The sequence below is a fragment of the Falco biarmicus genome, chromosome 3 (assembly GCF_023638135.1).
Source record: "Falco biarmicus isolate bFalBia1 chromosome 3, bFalBia1.pri, whole genome shotgun sequence".
NCBI lineage: Eukaryota > Metazoa > Chordata > Aves > Falconiformes > Falconidae > Falco > Falco biarmicus.
The window spans coordinates 104,918,779-104,935,653 of record NC_079290.1 but is presented as its reverse complement, the minus strand read 5'-3'; the positions used below and the strand labels follow the sequence as shown (position 1 = coordinate 104,935,653).

Here is a 16,875-nt window from a genome sequence, read left to right as displayed (position 1 = left end):
GAGCCAAGAAGCAGCTTGATGAGAGAGTTAAGAAGTGGAGAAGGCACAAATCCCTGCAGGGAACAAAATGCAGGCAGTTCTAGGATGGGGAAGGAGAAACTGCCTTGGACATGAGAAAAAGCAATGAAAAAAAGGACCAGGAAGTAACTCCAACACGGAAAACAGGGAAAGGAGAAACAGTGTTGAGAAGAGGTCCTCAGTGCTGGAAAACCATGATACTCCCACGCAAATAAAATATTCTGCACCTGCAGGCACAAGTGGGACAAAGCACAGAAGCATCCTGTACCTCAAACTCTTCCCAGAACCCTTGCTTGGCCTTCTCACTGTGATCTGCCATTTTGTTCAGCTCCTTCACTCTGTTTTCAATGTTAGCTGCATTGATGCGCGTGGCATTGAATGGCTGAAAGACAGATGAAGACAGAACAGAAATCACTTTCAATAACAGAAAGACAGGTAACTGTCCCCTTGAAAAAAACACAACCAAACAGTTCCCAAATCCCTGAGGGTCTTGGTAGGAGCTGGGTCCTTTCCTGAGACCCTGAGTGCAGGGCCAGGGACCTCTCTGGCAAGCATGAGCCTGGATGAGTGTGACAAATAGCCAGCGGGATGTTCTGGGAGCAGGGAGTTCCCAAAGAGCAGGGGCAGACCTTTGCACTCCCCCAGCTGTCTGGGCAAGCCCAGAACCAACAAATATGTGCTAGAGCAGCTATTACCTGCTTCAGATGAACCACAGCTCCAGATTTCTCCACCATGGGGTTTTTCTTATAGTGCTCCACCAGGTCAGTGAGCGTGTCAAACCTCTCTCCTCCCCCCACGTCGTACTTCCCGTCCGGCTGCGGGACAGAATGGCAATACCACAGGGAGACTCGAATGCACAGCTCCCAGCTGGGTCACCCACCCAGCGCCTATCGCAGGTGAGCAGGGACAGCACGTTTCCCACCTGGTAGTGGATCATCACATGGGTCACGTGTGGTTTCCGATCTCCTGTCTCCATCTTATCCTCATTTGTCAGCACCGACAATACAAAGTCTCCTGGTTTGCTCTGGCTCTCCCGCACCAGAAAGCTACCTGGCTTCCCCTTCTCTGTCAGAAGCTTCTCTGCCTCCTTGCCAGTGAGGTGCCCATGGTACCACCTAGGGAGCAGCAACAGAGAGCAAGGTCAGCTCAGAAACATACACAGCATTGCTTTTAGACATGGGCTACACTTGCTGCTGGGGACGGCGCTCATGGGAAACCCACTTCTAGGCTCCCAATCTGCTCAACCCACTGGCATGGCACTGGCTTACTTTGGCAACAGGCCCCAGTGACTTTCCTCCAACGCTACACAATGTCACACCAGTACCATAGCCTGAGGCTGGAAGCATCAGGACTTTGCTCAATCCTCCAGCCAAATGTGACATGGCATCGGTATATTAAACTGCCGTGTGACATATGACAAGCACTGTCACCTAGGGATAGGGCTCTGACGAAGCTGTAAGAAACACAAATCTGGCAGTTCTTACTTGAAGGTGGCTACATTCTTCTTTATTTTTTAATATGGAAGAAAAAGAATGCTTGGAGTCAGCAGGCTGCGGTATCAGACAGCAACATGGGCAAACTGACCAGGAACAAGATGCTTTGACACAGTTTGGGAATGACTTTCAGAAGGATCCTCCTGGCCAAGTCACTAACTCAGCTCAGGTCTGGCTAAGGGAGAACAGAAGTGCCCTGCACGCCCGCCTGGAGTGGCAAAACCGGGTTCCCCACTGTGCCTACGAGGCTTCTCTCCCTCCAGCCTTCCCTGCGGCCGCATCTGCAACCAGTGGCAATTACAAGGTGCGGAGGTTTGTGCTCAGCCCTTCCCAAGCCTCACTGTGTGGGCACGAGTTACTCCACCTCTCCATCCGTGTACATCTCGCATGCATGTGCCCCTGTTTCTCTACCTAATCTCTCATAATCCTTTCTCTTGGTCTGCTGACACGCTTACACCGCAGCCCAGTGAAACGCAGGCTACCTTTGAACTGGCTCGGCCAGAAGCCTGTAGCAGCCGTGCCACGATGCCTCGGGGTCAAGCACAGGATAATCTGCCCGTCCCTGGCCATGCCCTCCGCAGCAACCACGGCAGCGCCGTGCGAGCTCCATGCTCTGGCGAGGCAGCTCCCCCGCGGCGTGCATGGCAGCTCCCCAGGCCGGCACGCCTCACGGGCCAGTGCTTGGCCGCAGCCTTCCGTAGGCACAGGTGGCTGTCTGGAGTGAAGCAGAGCTGCTTTTTGCCTCTGAGCCTTCAATCCCCACACGCCATCAAGGGCTCTGGGCAGATGCCACGGGTTCCACTGGGAAGGCGCTGGCTCCGGGCCTGCAGCCACGCTGCCAGGAGTTCAGAGAGGCTCAAAAATAACCTTCCAGGGGCGATGCAATGGCATCACGTCACGTCTCAGCAACTTTGTCCCAGGGGACGGAGTTTATAGAATGGCAGTCTGCAATGCCAAGCCTTTCGAGTCCTGACTGAGCACGCTGTAATGGCAGCCATGTCAGGCCTGGCTGGGAAGACCCCTAAAGGGCCAGACTCCTTCCCCCTGGCTGAAGAAGGCATTAGGATCATGGGGCCGCAGCAGTCCTGCTGCTGCAGAGGGCAGAACCTCGGGCCAAGTACCTCAGTGCCTGCTTACAACACTGCTGCTATTCAGCCCCAGGTCTTGGAAACTGCTACCCTGACACATCCCACTATATTCTGACACCATCGTCAGTTCGTGTATTTAGAGGACTTGGACCCTTCCTTCTGCCTGATGCCACCAGATGTGTGGTCTGGAGCAGAAATCTTTACCGAGCTTCCTTGCCAAGCCAGACTTTCCTTGGCAGGAAAAGAGGGGGAAACCCAGCTGAAGGGGGTTTCCACTTTTCCTGAGCTTCTGCTAACATGAGCAGCTGCCCGGCTGCTTTTCACCCTGTGATCTGGGACGAGTAAAGAAACCACCCTGGCAACAAAGGGAGCACATGAGCTGGAGGGACTTCCCAGCGCCACGGCCCGCCGGCTCACATGACAGCGCGAGGGGAGCACCTCTGCCCTGTTTCAGGAACCGAGACCAGTCACAGCTTCACCTTACCCTGGCTGCTAAAGTTAGAGTGGTTAGGAGCCTGCTCTGGCATCACCGGCTGCCTGACTAGGCATTCCCCTTTCCAACCCCCCGCGTCAGCTGCTGCATATGACACTGGGGAAACTGAGGGGGAGGAAAAGGAAAAAAAGGGGTCACTGGAGTGTCACAGACAAAGAGGAGGAAAGAAGGTCACTAATGGGCTGGTGGAAACATCCTGAAGTAGCCCAAGGCAAGCAGCTTCTTGAAGCGAGCCAGCCATTCCCACCCCTGCAAGGCAGCCGCGCGCTGCTGCGAGGACAAGCAGCGGTTACAGACGGAGGCGGGCTGGGGGAAGGCTTCTCACAGCACCTTTCCACTCACCGTCCTGAAGGCAGACAAGTCACTTGCAAGTGTTTTGTTTCTTTTAAAACCAAAGCTATGTGTCTCCTAGGACATACCTGCAGGACCCTTTGCAGATGGACTCATGCTGCTCATGTTGGATGCTCTGAGCAATCTGATCTAGTTGAAGATGTCCCAGCTCATTACAGGGGGGCTGGACTAGATGACCTTTAAAGGTCCCTTCCAACCCAAACCACTCTATGATTCTACCATTTTATGTTCCCTGTTGCCTAAAAGCTAGAAAAAGCTTATTGCTACATGCTGACACTGAGCAAGTATCAGCTTCTGGGCCTAGCCATCTTTTCTGGTCATGTCTGCACGCAGAGCCACTAAGGAACCACCATCCCAGAGGTGGGCAGCTTTTGGGTCGCGACAGCTAAATCACACCCAGGCACACTCTGTTTCGGGCCCCTTTCCAAACCCAGGCCAGGCGCAGCTGTCCAGCCTGAGCCATCTGGGAAGACAGCAGCACCGCCACTGGGAGAGGCTGTTGGAGAGCCTGGCTTACCTCTCTGAGGTGGGGTCCTGGCAGTTGAGAGGGTACTTCAGCTCGATGACATTGCTGTTCTTCTCCCGCAGCAGCCCCTGCTGCTCGGTGTAGTACTGTACCAGCTCTGCAAGAGTGGCAAACTTCTCACCTCCATACAGGTCATAGTAATCCCCTGTGTTCTGGATCTTAATGTGCGTCACCTCATCGTTTCTTCTGAGGAAGGAAGGCAAACAAGACTGTGAGCATGAGGGAATGGAAACCCAGCACCGGCCTTCAGAGTCCAGCTGCCTCCTGACCACCACCCACCTCTTCACACTGCACCACACGCTCCCCGCTCGCTCAGATGCCGCTCATGCTGGCCACCCTTCTACAGCAGGGGAAGGGATGGATGCTCCTTGGCCAAGGTTACTGAGCCAAGAACTGCCTTGAGCTCCCACTCTGCTCCCAGGAAACCTCACCCACTGCACAGGAGATGAATAATTCCTCCTCTGCCATCCCTTCGTTTATCCTACACTACTTACCCTCTCAGCTGGATGAGTCCCTGACCTCACTCTGGTTTACAGTAAACAATTTCCTATGCACAAGGGTACTCGCTATCATCTAATTAGTTTTAAAAAAGCAGGGGCAAAAAAAAAAAAAAAATCACTCAAACCAATATATTGCCTAATATTTGCAAACCCTATAAACTGTACTGAAAGGGTTAATACTTTCCCCTCTCCAGTGGTGCCCTCCAGGCTCAAGGGAATATGGCTGGGTGCCTTTATCAGCTTGTTCCAAGAGCCTCCTCAACTGGCAAAGCCCTGCCTCCTTCCTCAGAGGGCCACACTAACCTCTGAGAGGCAGGTTAATTGCATTTTAAATGCACTTAGCAGCAGCCCCCCTGAGCCGGGGAGACGTGGCTGGAAGCCCGATGCTTGATGGACGAGCTGGGTCAGAGAGAGATTCGTAAATCTGGGCAAATTTCTCATTCTTTACCCTGCTGAGTGGCTCCCAGCCTCTCTCAATTTGTTGCCAAAGCAACCGTGACAGCAAGATGCAGGAGACTCAAGGTGGTGCACCAGGTCAGACAGAAAAGCCATTTTGTGGAGTGGGGAATTTGAAAAGCTGCAGTGGTCGCTGCACAAGGTTAAATGGAAGGAAGAGCTGGACCATGGCAGGAGCTCTGGGGCTCTCAGCAGTGGTCTCGCCTGTATCTCTGCTACCTTTCTGCAGCAGGGTACAGCCCCACAGCAATGTAATGACAGTCCAGGTATCTGGATGGTACTGGATATCTGGCCCTAGCTCCACACCACCATCTCCTGTTTAGCTTTCCTGGGCCGTAGGTACCGTCTGCCTGAGTCTGGACTCCACCTCTTGATTTCAGGGACAGGTTAAGATCTGGCTCTCAAATACAAGCAATGGCAAAAGGCTCCACCTGCCTTAGGGGATTCTGGCACAGCCCAGCTATGTCAGAGAGATGTGCACACCAGGGTGTGTGCTAGCCTCATTTCACCATGCTTGTCGCTCCCTAAGATTCCCGGTATCATTCTAAGTCTGCACAGGTTTACAGCAGTGTCATTTTATTTTGATATCTTTGTGCAAATTCCTCTAGTCTAGACAAGTGCTTGGAGCAGCACCAAGGTGACCAAGATCTCCAGCAGAGGGGATCCAGCTGCTTTTCCAGCCAGCCTCACACATGCAAGACTTGGCTCCTCAGGCAAGGTGAGAAATGACCTCCCTGGTACGTCCTCGAGTACTACACTGGCAACTGCAAGGTCTCATGGAAGTCCACCTGGGAGGACCCTGCTGACTTTGCAATAACTCACTCTCCCAAAAAGGCCTAACAGCAGACGACATCAAATTTCATGAGCCTGGGGCTGTGTATCTGCAGGACTGTGGGGTGACTGGCGAAGGGCACTCATACACGGTGACACACTGTCACACACGGTGACCACCGTGACGGGATGGTCACTACCACTACCACCACTACCACCAACTACCACTTGTGTTGCCCTGAGGTGTGGCTACCTTTATGTAACTACTGCCACGGATTTTGCTATTTCCACATCTTTAACAGTCATGTGAGGGGCTCGACACGTGCACAAGCAGATTAAATGCTGACTGTCCAAGAGCCATGCTAGAGTACACAGCAGCAGCACAGCAACGAGACAAGGCCAAGCTGGAACCTGGCGATGAAATCTGCGTGCTAAAACTTGCAGAGCCCACAGAAACATTAACAGCAGTGTGTTAGCACAGCCACTGAGCCCTTCCTCCAGATCAGCCTTTATTAGAGGCATGATTTATGATTAGATAGCAACCCTCTTAGCCACATTCAAGCTACAGTCACTACGTCATGTGGTTCTCCCTAGAACGCTGCCCTGACAGACGGCCGTATTCCCACTTACTCCATCCCAGTTGCTAAAGAGGACTGTCAACGTAGAACCAACAGTTCCAGTTCGTGCTCACACAGCCCTTCTTGGATGCTTTGTCTGGCACTGAGGTGGTTTCCAGTTGGTGTCAATTCAGCGACAACAACCAACTGAGTGTGAACAGCCAGAGGCAGGATCCGCAGTATTACCATCATCCCACATTAACAGCAGAAGAAAATCAGCAAGAGACTGACAAACAGGTCTGAGATGTGAAAATCTGCATCTGGATCCTGAAGAGTCACACTAGACCTTGACAACAAGGTCTTGGAGGCAGAACCCAACCGTCTGTAACATAGGAAAGCGATGCCCAGGAGCAGCACTCCTGGGTGTTTAGAGACATGTGGTTACTCTGGCACGTATAGCTCTGAGCCGGCCCGCCATGCCAACTCCAGCTGTCCTACGGGCAAAGACTTCAAAAGTTTGGCAATATTTGCATCCAGGGTATGAACAGAACTCACGAGATGGAAATGAAACCTGGCTGTGAAATTCAGATCCCGGCCAGCACTCTGATGACAATGCCTCTTCTCCCAGAGGAGCTGGCACGTGAAGCGCTTCTGCCATTCACGCCAGCAGCTGGACGAGAAGAGCCTTTGTGCCTCACAGAAGGCAGCAGACAAAACTGTGGTTTTGCCATTTGGCCTGAGGCTCAAAAGCTCCCTTCTTTCCACAGCTCCATCCCCACATCCCCACCCCATTACAGACCTACAAAGGCTCAGTTCACAGACCCACTCTCCACCCCCCAGGCCTTTAAGCACTTCAGGGATGAAAAGCAGAGAGATAATCAGCGTCATTTATCCCATGAGCCCTCAAGGCCATGCTAAACACAAAGGGCATTGATCGATCCCCATTTCCTTCCCATTTTCTTCTCTTAATGCTTGCGTCATCTCTGCAGCTCCAAACCGGGCAGCAGAACTGGACAGCAGAGTAGCAGCATCCATTGAAACCATGTCCTCGACACGCTGGCTGGTGAAATAAAGTACAAAGGAGATGCCCAAAGTACTCAGCTGCCCTGTGCTGGAGGGCATAGCTACTTCTGAATAACACACAGCTCTCATACAGGATGCAGCGCTGTTTAATAGCAGATGTCAGCTTTTTTGGCAGCTTCAGAGTCGCCTCCATTCCAAGCTAAGCTTCTTTACGCTATCAGCACAACTCCTTAGCTAGTTATCTAGGAGGGTTTCTTGATCCAGAATATTCCCACTTGTGAATCTGTGTCCATACTGCAGTGACAACCAGTGCAGATTCAGCCTGCTCTTCTTCACAACAGAGCACAGTCAATAAGAAGAGGAAAAAAACCAAACAGACCCTTTTTTGTCATTGAAAGCAAAAGAAACACTTTAAATGTCAGAAATACCTTTGCCTGTTGCACCCCCAAAAGTATTTTGTCATGTGCTTTTCCTGCCTGTGTCAGAGAAAGCCTAGGGCTTCACAGTGTGCACATATGAACCCTCTGACAAGCTGCAAAAAGCAACCTAAAAAACCCCCGAAGACTCTCCACAGAAAAACCAAGATGACTCTCCCACAGGGTTTAGAAACTTTGCTGAATGTTTGCTTTCAATTAAATGAGAGCTTGGGCTCTCAGAGAAAACTCACTATCCGCTAATACAACCCGACTGACACTCGCATGCAATGCAGCTCAGACACAGCCAAGTGAACTCTAGACAGGAGGTATGCGTTTTGAGTTCTTCACAGCTGATTCCTAGGAAGATGCAATTCAGCTGACTGCCTGCTCACTTAAGGTGTGAGAAGCTCCAGAAGCTGCACAGGGACCAAGGACATCCAACTGCCCAGCGAACCATTTCCCTATAGGGCATTTATGCTTTTTGCATTCCTGAAGGTGCTTCCTGCTCCAAAGAGACCCAGCCTTTTGCCCTAGGAAGGGATGTGAAGCAAAGACCATTTGCCAACCATCTGCCATCAAAAGGAGGCCCTCAACATACTCCTCTGCCCCGCGAAACTTGCAAATAGCAGCACACATGCACAAGTCAGCCAAAGGCATCCACCTGCTTGTATTACACCTCCAACTGAATGATTTGCTTCCAAATAAATTTGAGCCACTCCAGGACAAAAGTCCATTGTCAGAGGAAAACATGCTTTCTTAAGGGAAGAGGGATCTTGTGGTAAAAGCACTAAGCCACAATTTGACAATGTGATGTTCAGCACCTCCTCAAAGGCTTGCACAGTGACTCCAGCCCACCGTTTGTTTCCTAGCTGTACCGTGGACAATGCTTCCCTTAGCTGGCTGGACTACCTTGGAAGAAGCAGAACCAGGCTTATCTCTCACTGAATGTTTCTGAGAGGTAGGCCAGGATTAACAGGGCTTTAATAGGGCTGGCAGGTGCTATGATGATGAGACACAAGGACAACTACTTCAGAGAAAAGCTTCTTTAAGCCTTTTCTTCTCCACATCCAACTTTCTTCCCGTCCACAGGCAGCGACTCAACCCACCTAAGACCCCCCCCTAGTACTGATTTTGTCCTTCTTGTGGAGCACATATTCTATAGGGCAAAATCCTCCTTGATTGCATGTCTTAACCTGTACCCAGAGTGTATTTGTACATGCCTTTTGAAAAAAAAAAAAAAGTCCAGTTACATATAGGAACGCTCAGTGGAAGCGTTAACAGGGAAACAGCTCTGGAAGACTATGGCTCTAACAAGAGTTTGTTACCCAGAAACACTTTGTACTGTATCCCATGAATGAGGATAAGATCTGTTCCCATAAAACGTGACCCAATTTCCAAATTAACAGGGTCTCTGACAGACTGTTCTTAACTGTCTTGGCATCTGCATTACTGTTGTGGCCACAGGCCAAGCACCACTTCGGCAAACTTTCAACATGCTTCTTCCCTTTGTTCAGACTATTTACCCAGACCTGGCCAAATCTGTAAGAAGCTGTTCACTTTCTTCAGAAGCAATTCTAAACACTTGGTCTTCTGAAAGCATGCTCTGGCAGATCCCAGCAAGCACTGAAGGCTGGAAACACGGGGCACTGTCTGTGTGGCCGCCCGTATTTCTTCCCCAACAGCTCTCACTTTCAAAGGGAGGTCTATTTTGTTTAGAATCACAATTAAAAATTGGGAGACTCGGTATCAAAAGCAAACCCAGTACCAGGTCCTTCTAGGAAGCAAGCTGTGACATAGCACACAATCAAGGCAAGGAAGCTTTTCTAACAGCCCTTCACCAGAACTGCGACATGCAAATAAACTCTACTTGCATCCTCCAAAAACCCCCCAACTAGCTCTGCTCCCACCACACAGAACAGCTTCCACAGCTGCCCGGCAAGCCCAGCTCCAGCCTCCAGCCCCTGCCAGGCGCAGAAGCTGTGACATCCCTCCAAACAGCCCCATTCAGCGCAGGTTTTGCGTGCCACTCTGAAGAAAGCATGAAGTGCCAGAGTGCTGCCATTGCCTTGGGCAAAGACTGGCACTCCCAGCCTGCAGGAGCAATCCCTGCAACAAGGAGTATCACCCACATTAAGTGACCCACTGATACAGATCTCTTACTGTCTGGGTTGAAGCAACAGTGAAATACCTCCGGAGAGCAGCGCTGCAGCAACTGCATGGAACGAAACAGGACAGCTCACGTACAGACGCAGCGGATATTACTACAGCCTTACTCAAAATGACTCTCCATCATCATTACAGTTCTGCTGAAGTTGCCAGACCACTTTCCTCCCTGTTGATGTGCTCCATGTATTTGCCAAAGCACCCAAAGAAGAAGATGAGCCAATAAATTCCAATTCAGTACCCAGTACTGACGTAGCACCAGCACACCAGAGACCTCTCAGGAACACAGCCCTCTGGGCACCGGACCGCGGCCAGTGGGTCCGATCCCTGGGGTGGAACAACTGCTTGAGCTTCTCTTCGGAGACATCCCAGGAAGGAGCATGTTTAAGAGGAAGGGCTGACGAAGGGAGCCACGTCTGGCCGATTACAAGCTGCCAGTAGTTTGGACTCTGAGCTGAGGATTTTTTGAAGAATTTTCTTCTATAATTTTCAGACTAGGACAAACATCACCCGTTAATTAACTGTATCACGTCCCCTCCATGTGGCTTGCCTCTTTCTCTTAAGAGCTGAAAACAAAGCCCTGTGAAGACTAGTTGGCAATGGCAAAGGCTAAAAGAGTAACACAGAGGTAAAGAAAGAAAGAGAGGGAAAGCAGCCACAGAGTTTCATGGAAATCTTCTCATAATTCTGCAGAATTATTTCCTAGCCTCTCTTCAGGGACACATATCTGGATACACACCAGCACATGGTCACTTGGTGTGTGGTCTGGTCAGCCAAAACGCCATCGCCTGCTTTCCTTTCAGCCCACATCCTCTCTGTAATTAAAACGAGCTGCATTTCCCCTCACTGGCTTTCAAAAACCCTTGAAGAAGCTGAAGAGGGGTTGAAAGAAAGAGGAATTGTTTTCCTAAAGGTACGCTCTCCTACTGACACCTCTATTTTAGGTAGTTTTTTAAAAGATACCAATATTGTTTCCTTTGAAAACCTTTATTTCTCAGGAAGCAAAAACATGTATCGATGTGTCCAGTTCCAAGATAAAAAACCCCACGCAAACAACAACAAAAAAACAAACAAAAGAAACCCAAACAAAAAACTCTGTCAGGATACAATTCTAGGTGAGAATAACACATTTGTTATTTGTGTGTGTGTAATGTAACAGGGAAAGAGGAAAACCATAGCGGGAAGACGGCCACCCAAGTTTTCAGCTCTCACAGCGCATAAAGCTACTCATTCTATACTTTGTTGGGTGTTGCAGCTCTAATTCCCAAGAACATTTAAGCACGTGTTTTGGAGCCATCAGCAGTGGGCAAAAAGCGTATCGCTCAGATGAAGTATGAGCAAAACTGGTCTACCTAACCAGGGACTATGTCCAAGCAAGTTTTCTGTACCTGAGACTACAGGGCAACCCCTGCCTCAAAACATGGAATAGAGATGGGATGAGCCAGGAAAGAGCAAGGACTTGCAGGTAGAAGTAGTCAGCGAAAGAATTCTTTCCTTATCTTTGATTTGTGATGCCCCAAAGCTCAACACATTGCCTCTAAGCTTGTGTGTCTTATTTAATGTGCTTTCCTGGAAACATGGTATGTGTCACAGTATTGGTTTACTCAGAACTGTGAGAGCTGGTCAGACTTTCCACTGAGGTACAATCTGTCAGTGGGTTGTGGTGATGCTGTTCAATATTCAATATTAAGGCATGCTGTATTGCTCTGCTCTTAACTTGCCTCTCATTACGGCAAGGCACTGTTCATGCATTAGGGCATTAATTGGGCTCTATCTTATGGCCAAACTAATACTGTTATTAAATATTTACAGCAACACAAAGGTCTCCCTGCAGTAGGAATTGGTCCAACCCCCCTCCAATAAGCTGATGCTCCCCTTTCCTCCCTCCTCTCTGCTTTCTGTCACAGAGAAAGCAGAAAGGGGTGAAGAAATAGTAGCAATAATAGAACTGCTCTGATACTCCATGGGCAGCCCCATAGCTGTCCCACGGGAGGCCAAGATTTTATCCGTCTCAACACGTGCCACAGCTGGAAAAGGGGAGGCAGCGGATCAGCAGAGGTGGAAGACGACAAACCACAACAGCAGAAACACACATGGCCTTTGGCTGAGGCACAGGGACAGAGCTCAGGGAAGAAAACCATGCAGACTTGTGGACTGACTCCACAGCACAAGGCACGAGTGCAGTAATGCAGGTGTGGGAACTCGCCCTCTTGGCAAAGCCATTTACCTTGCTATTTCGGGGTAATTATGCTGCTTGCTGGGTATCTTTCCACATCAGGACACTGTTGCACAGCCATAACCTGCATCTGCTTGCACACCGCCTGGCTAAGCAGGTGCTGTCAGTACTTCACTTTACAATCAGACACCTCTCTGACTCACAAAATGACACAAAAAGAGACGCGAAGCTCACATGAAGATAACCCCCCGTTTTACACGTATTCCCTTGCTGTCATAGCTTGCTCAAGGCAGCTTTCTGTGGCTGGGTTTATTTTCCATTTTAATTAGAAGCACTTCCTGCCTCTCTCATTACCTCATAGCCACTCCTGATTGTGAGATTACTGGGGAGCTAGCGAAGTCAGATCCAAACGCTCCCTACCCAGCCTATGCACGAGAAAAGCTGGACTTCTTCCCTTCTGCTGTGTTGCGCCGTAGCAGAAGAAGCTGTGGTTGGTCAAAGCCACCCTAGAGGCAAAGGGCCAGACTGCTGGGATGCATTCCCCAACACAAAAGGAAGCATTTGAAAAAATAAGGCAGCTGCAAACCCTCCCTCTTGCCAAGCAAAGAAATGACTGCACCTGGCAGAGAGGGCAGAGAGGAGTGCTGTTCAAGTCTGCGGACAATTGCAAGGGGGGAAGAAATAAGACCAAGAAGCCTTTCATCTGAGCAGTTAAGGCAACAAGGAGAGAGGGTGATGTCTCAGCGGAGCCAGGCAGGCATTGCCACGCTGCCAGCTGCGGGGCAGAGGTGCACATGGAGGGACCGAGGCTCAGACTCTGCTGGTACTCCTCACGTCCTGCTGGATGTCACTGCCCTGACAGGTGGAAATGCTCTGTCAATTCTGTTGTTTGCACAAAGTTTCTCTAAACATAGTGTTGGTCAAAGGATTTATAAACTCACTGGAGTTTCCTAAACAAGATGAGGGCTGTTTAAGTTAAACAGAAGCCACCACAAGAAAAGAAGTCTGCGTTGCAAGTGCCTGGAGAAACCTTTGCTGAGCTACTTCTCTGCAAGGCACCAGCTGGATGCCACCTTGAGCCCACAACTTGCTTCTTTTATTTCAGGGACTCACTGGGTCAATGTTACTCTTTGCCTCCTCCCTTTCATTCATCTTCAAAAAGTTCTACCCAGTGCCTCTGCTCCACTGCATTGTACGGGGCTACAGTCACAAAGACCGTTGGCAAAACCGCAGCCTTCCTTTCTGCAGTTGCTTTGGCCCCAAAGAACACAAGAGCACTTTACAGGTGATGCACATGACTGTCTGGTAACATGGGCACTGTGAGGCTGGTCAGTGAGCTCAGCCTCTTACGGAGGCGTGCCTGGGATCCCTGATAGACACAGAACACAAGTCTCTCCCAAAAGCAACTATATTAAGTTCCTTTAAAACTGGACTGAGATAATAGAATCACAGAACCATCTGGACTGGAAAAGACCTTCAAGATCATCAAGTCCAACCGTTAACCCAGCACTGCCAAGCCCACCGCTGAACCATGTCCTCAAGCACTGCATCCACATGTTTTTAAACACCTCCAGGGACGTTGATGCCACCGCCTCCCTGGGCAGCCTGTTCCAATGCTTGACCACCCTTTCAGTGAAGAATTTTTTCCTAATCCCCAATCTAAACCTGCCCCGGTGCAATTTGAGGCCGTTTCCTCTTGTCCTACCACTTGCTATCTGGGAGGAGAGACCAGCCCCACCTCACTACACCCTCTTGTCAGGCAGTTGCGGAGAGTGAGAAGGTCCCCCCGAGCCCCCTCCTCTCTGCACTGAACACCCCCAGTTCCCTCAGCCACTCCACATAAATTCCTGCTGGGCTTGAACATACTCCCCCAGAAAATAAGCAGGCTTGTTGTTACCTTCCCTCCTCTGGCAACAGTGGCTCTGGAAAAACACGCCACAAGCACAGAGCCAGCCCTGGCTGGGCAGGGGCACGTGCAACCCACAGGGATGAACAAACCCAGAGTAGGGGGGTGGGAAGCGGTGTGTGCCTTTTGGCACAGCTCCTGCAGCGATGGGGGGGGAGTTTACTTTGGGTGGTACCACAGAGGGGTCATCTCTCCCCTTGCCCATCCATCAGTCAGAGCAGGGTGTGCTGGACAGCTTGAGACAGCCCCTTCCTCCTCCACAACCCGCCGGCTGCTGTCGGCTTACCTGACAGAGAGAGTGAAATCTCCTGGGTTGCTCTTACTGGGTCGAGCCAGAAAGCTGCCATGGACACCTCTGGTCAGGAGCAGCTTCTCTGCCTCAATTCCGCTGATGTTGGGATGAAACCACCTGCAAAGTGCAAACATGACATTTGAAATGGCAGTTAGCCTGGGCTTGCCCTGCCTGCCTTCCCTGCTGCCCGGGGGCAGACCCCACTTTCCTACCTGCAAGGCAGGTCCAGAGCCCCAGTCCTGCCCACCCTCCTCCCCACCACCTCACGGGGCTCAGCTTCCACTCAGAAAACCCTTCCCTTCAGATGTCACCGTGGAGAAAGTCTTCTCAGACATTTCTCAAGAGAGGTCTCTTCCCAAAGGACTTTGTCCTCCTGTCCCTCAGATCAGGCAAGAGCAAGAGCCCCACACGCTTTCTGTGGCACGGGCAGGAGATTCCCTCTCAGGAGGAAACCACTGGCTGAGAAAACAGCTTTGACTTTTCTGGGTCCAGGTCTGATCCTGGCCAGATGCTTCCCACCCTGCCAGGCTCATGCCCTTGGAGCTGCCAGATGAACTGGGCCCAAGAAAAGACCTGCGTCCCTGAGGGTGCTTAATAGAAATGCCTGAAGGGTTTCCTGGCATGTGTCACAACAGGAAAAAAGAAAAAACCAGAAAAAGCTCTAATATCAAGGGCCCTAAAGCTCTTGTTCTCCTCAGGGAGAACACAAGCCTCAGGACTTTGATCTCTCCCATTTCAAGTTTGTTAGGAAGAGGGGATGCTCAGAGCTGGAGAGCAGGCGGCTTTGCTTTGATGCTCTGTGCGGGAAGGAAAGGCGCGCTCTGGTCTGCAATACGCTGCAGCAGCAACAAGCCCGTGTACTGCCAAAGGATTTCTCAAGCACTGGTGCAAACGCAAGGGCAAGAGCATGTTCCCAGGTCTCCCTCTCTGCCCTGCCCACCAAAGATAACAAGTCTGCTCCAGCCTCAGCTAAGACAGCTTTGACTCTTCAACTTCAGGTGAAGCAGCCGCTTTTAAACTCATAATTAGTCATAGCCCAAGCTGTGGTGCTGCAGCCACCTTTCCCAAGAGCAGAGAGGAAAACGACCCCAGCTGCACAACTGCTGGGTCAAAAGCAAAGTTCTCTGCAGGGGACCAGCGCACAGCCAGGGGAGCAGCAGCAAAGGGAACGCTGCTGGAAAGCAACAGCGCGGTCGGTGCTCACGGGCAGCAGGGCATCATCGAAAAGGGACAGGCAGACAGCTCACCCTAAGGGGAAAAACGTTTCATCATATCGTGAGCTACTTTAGCACAATCCTTGTATTTTAAGTGTCACCCTACTGACCTCATTTCTGATGCTATCAGTCTTGACCAAGTTTTCTTGATGGAACTGCAAGACACTGTGTTTCCCCAGGCTTTAATGCCTACTAAATATGCATACTAGACCAATGATTCCCCATGTGGCACCAGCTTTACGGTTCGATCTTTCAGAAGCTGCTGAAAATCCACTTTCTAAATGCCAGGCTATTTTGAGTAATCTCACAAGTCACACAAAGAGCACCCCAAACAGAGTCACTCCATTCTGAAAGTATTGCTCAGTTTTAGATCGTGCCAGGAGACATTTCTGCATGGGACTGCTGTAATATTTTTTGTGAGCAAAGAGGAGGACATGAGCCACAACTAACACTGTATGACAACAAAGCTAGCTTACTGAGGGTTTCTGGCCAGCACCAACTGCAAGAAAAGAAGCTGCACACTCAAAACTCCCTTCAGAGTAAAAGGGCGATGTTTTAAGAGTTCCTGCATAGGCAGACACAACTGCTGCACCGCTCTGAACCAAACGGCCCAGAACTGCAACGCTTAGTTTTACCAGCAAAGTGAAATGTGGGTTCTCAAGAGGAGCATATCTGGAAACATTTAGTAAGCTAATTTCTTGTATACAGCTGACTGTGGATCAGACTAGCCAACACACTGTCCCCCACAAAGGGTTTGCGAGTTTATCTCGATTTCTGCAGAGAAATGTGTAACCCAGCATCTCGCTGAGTGCCTGTGTTAGGAAATACACCCAAAGACTAAACCTACAACCATAAGCACAGGCACACTCATTAGAATGTGTTTGTCCCCAAAATACACATAGAAAAGGTCAAGAAATGTCACCATCTCCTCCACAATTTGGGATTTCCTCCCTCCCACCGCAAGCTAAACAGTTTTGATTAAAGATCCTTGAATTCTGGAGGAGGAGAGGTCTGTTAGGGAAGGGCCATGGAAACAGATGGTAAACAGGAATCCCAGCATTTCCAAGCCTTATATTCCTGACATCCCAAGAGTGACACGCTTTCATAAATCCACTGTCTGCTGGGCCAGCACTTAACCGTGCCGCAAAACTGCTACTGGCACAGCAATGAATGCCTCTAATGGAGCTTAATGGAGCTCAGGGACAACACAAAGCTGCCAAAGGCCACACATAACGTTTCCACTGAATGCCTAATGGCAATAAAACCAGCACAATATTGCTAGCCAGAATGCAGTAGGAAATACCTAAGGAAACATCTCTGGTAGAAGTGGGATGAGAGCTCCTGCAGGCACGTACCCCTGGCTGCGAGCACACAGCAGTTCTGAGTATCTCAGTGTAACAGCAGCACCTGCCCAGGGGTGTGCACCCCTCAA

At 50.4% G+C, this 16,875-nt stretch overlaps 1 protein-coding gene across 1 annotated transcript in view; it reads right to left on the bottom strand.

Moving 5' to 3' along the window:
- The window catches only part of LOC130146314 (tyrosine-protein phosphatase non-receptor type 11-like), a 57,995-nt gene that overhangs the window by 8,621 nt on the left and 32,499 nt on the right, over positions 1-16,875 (bottom strand). Inside the window, exons 2-6 of the mRNA XM_056332347.1 lie at positions 14,224-14,346; positions 3,961-4,155; positions 941-1,133; positions 714-833; positions 287-400 (exon numbers count right to left, since the gene is read on the bottom strand). Coding sequence (XP_056188322.1) covers positions 287-400; positions 714-833; positions 941-1,133; positions 3,961-4,155; positions 14,224-14,346 — 745 coding nt within the window. The remainder of the gene's footprint in view (positions 1-286; positions 401-713; positions 834-940; positions 1,134-3,960; positions 4,156-14,223; positions 14,347-16,875) is intronic.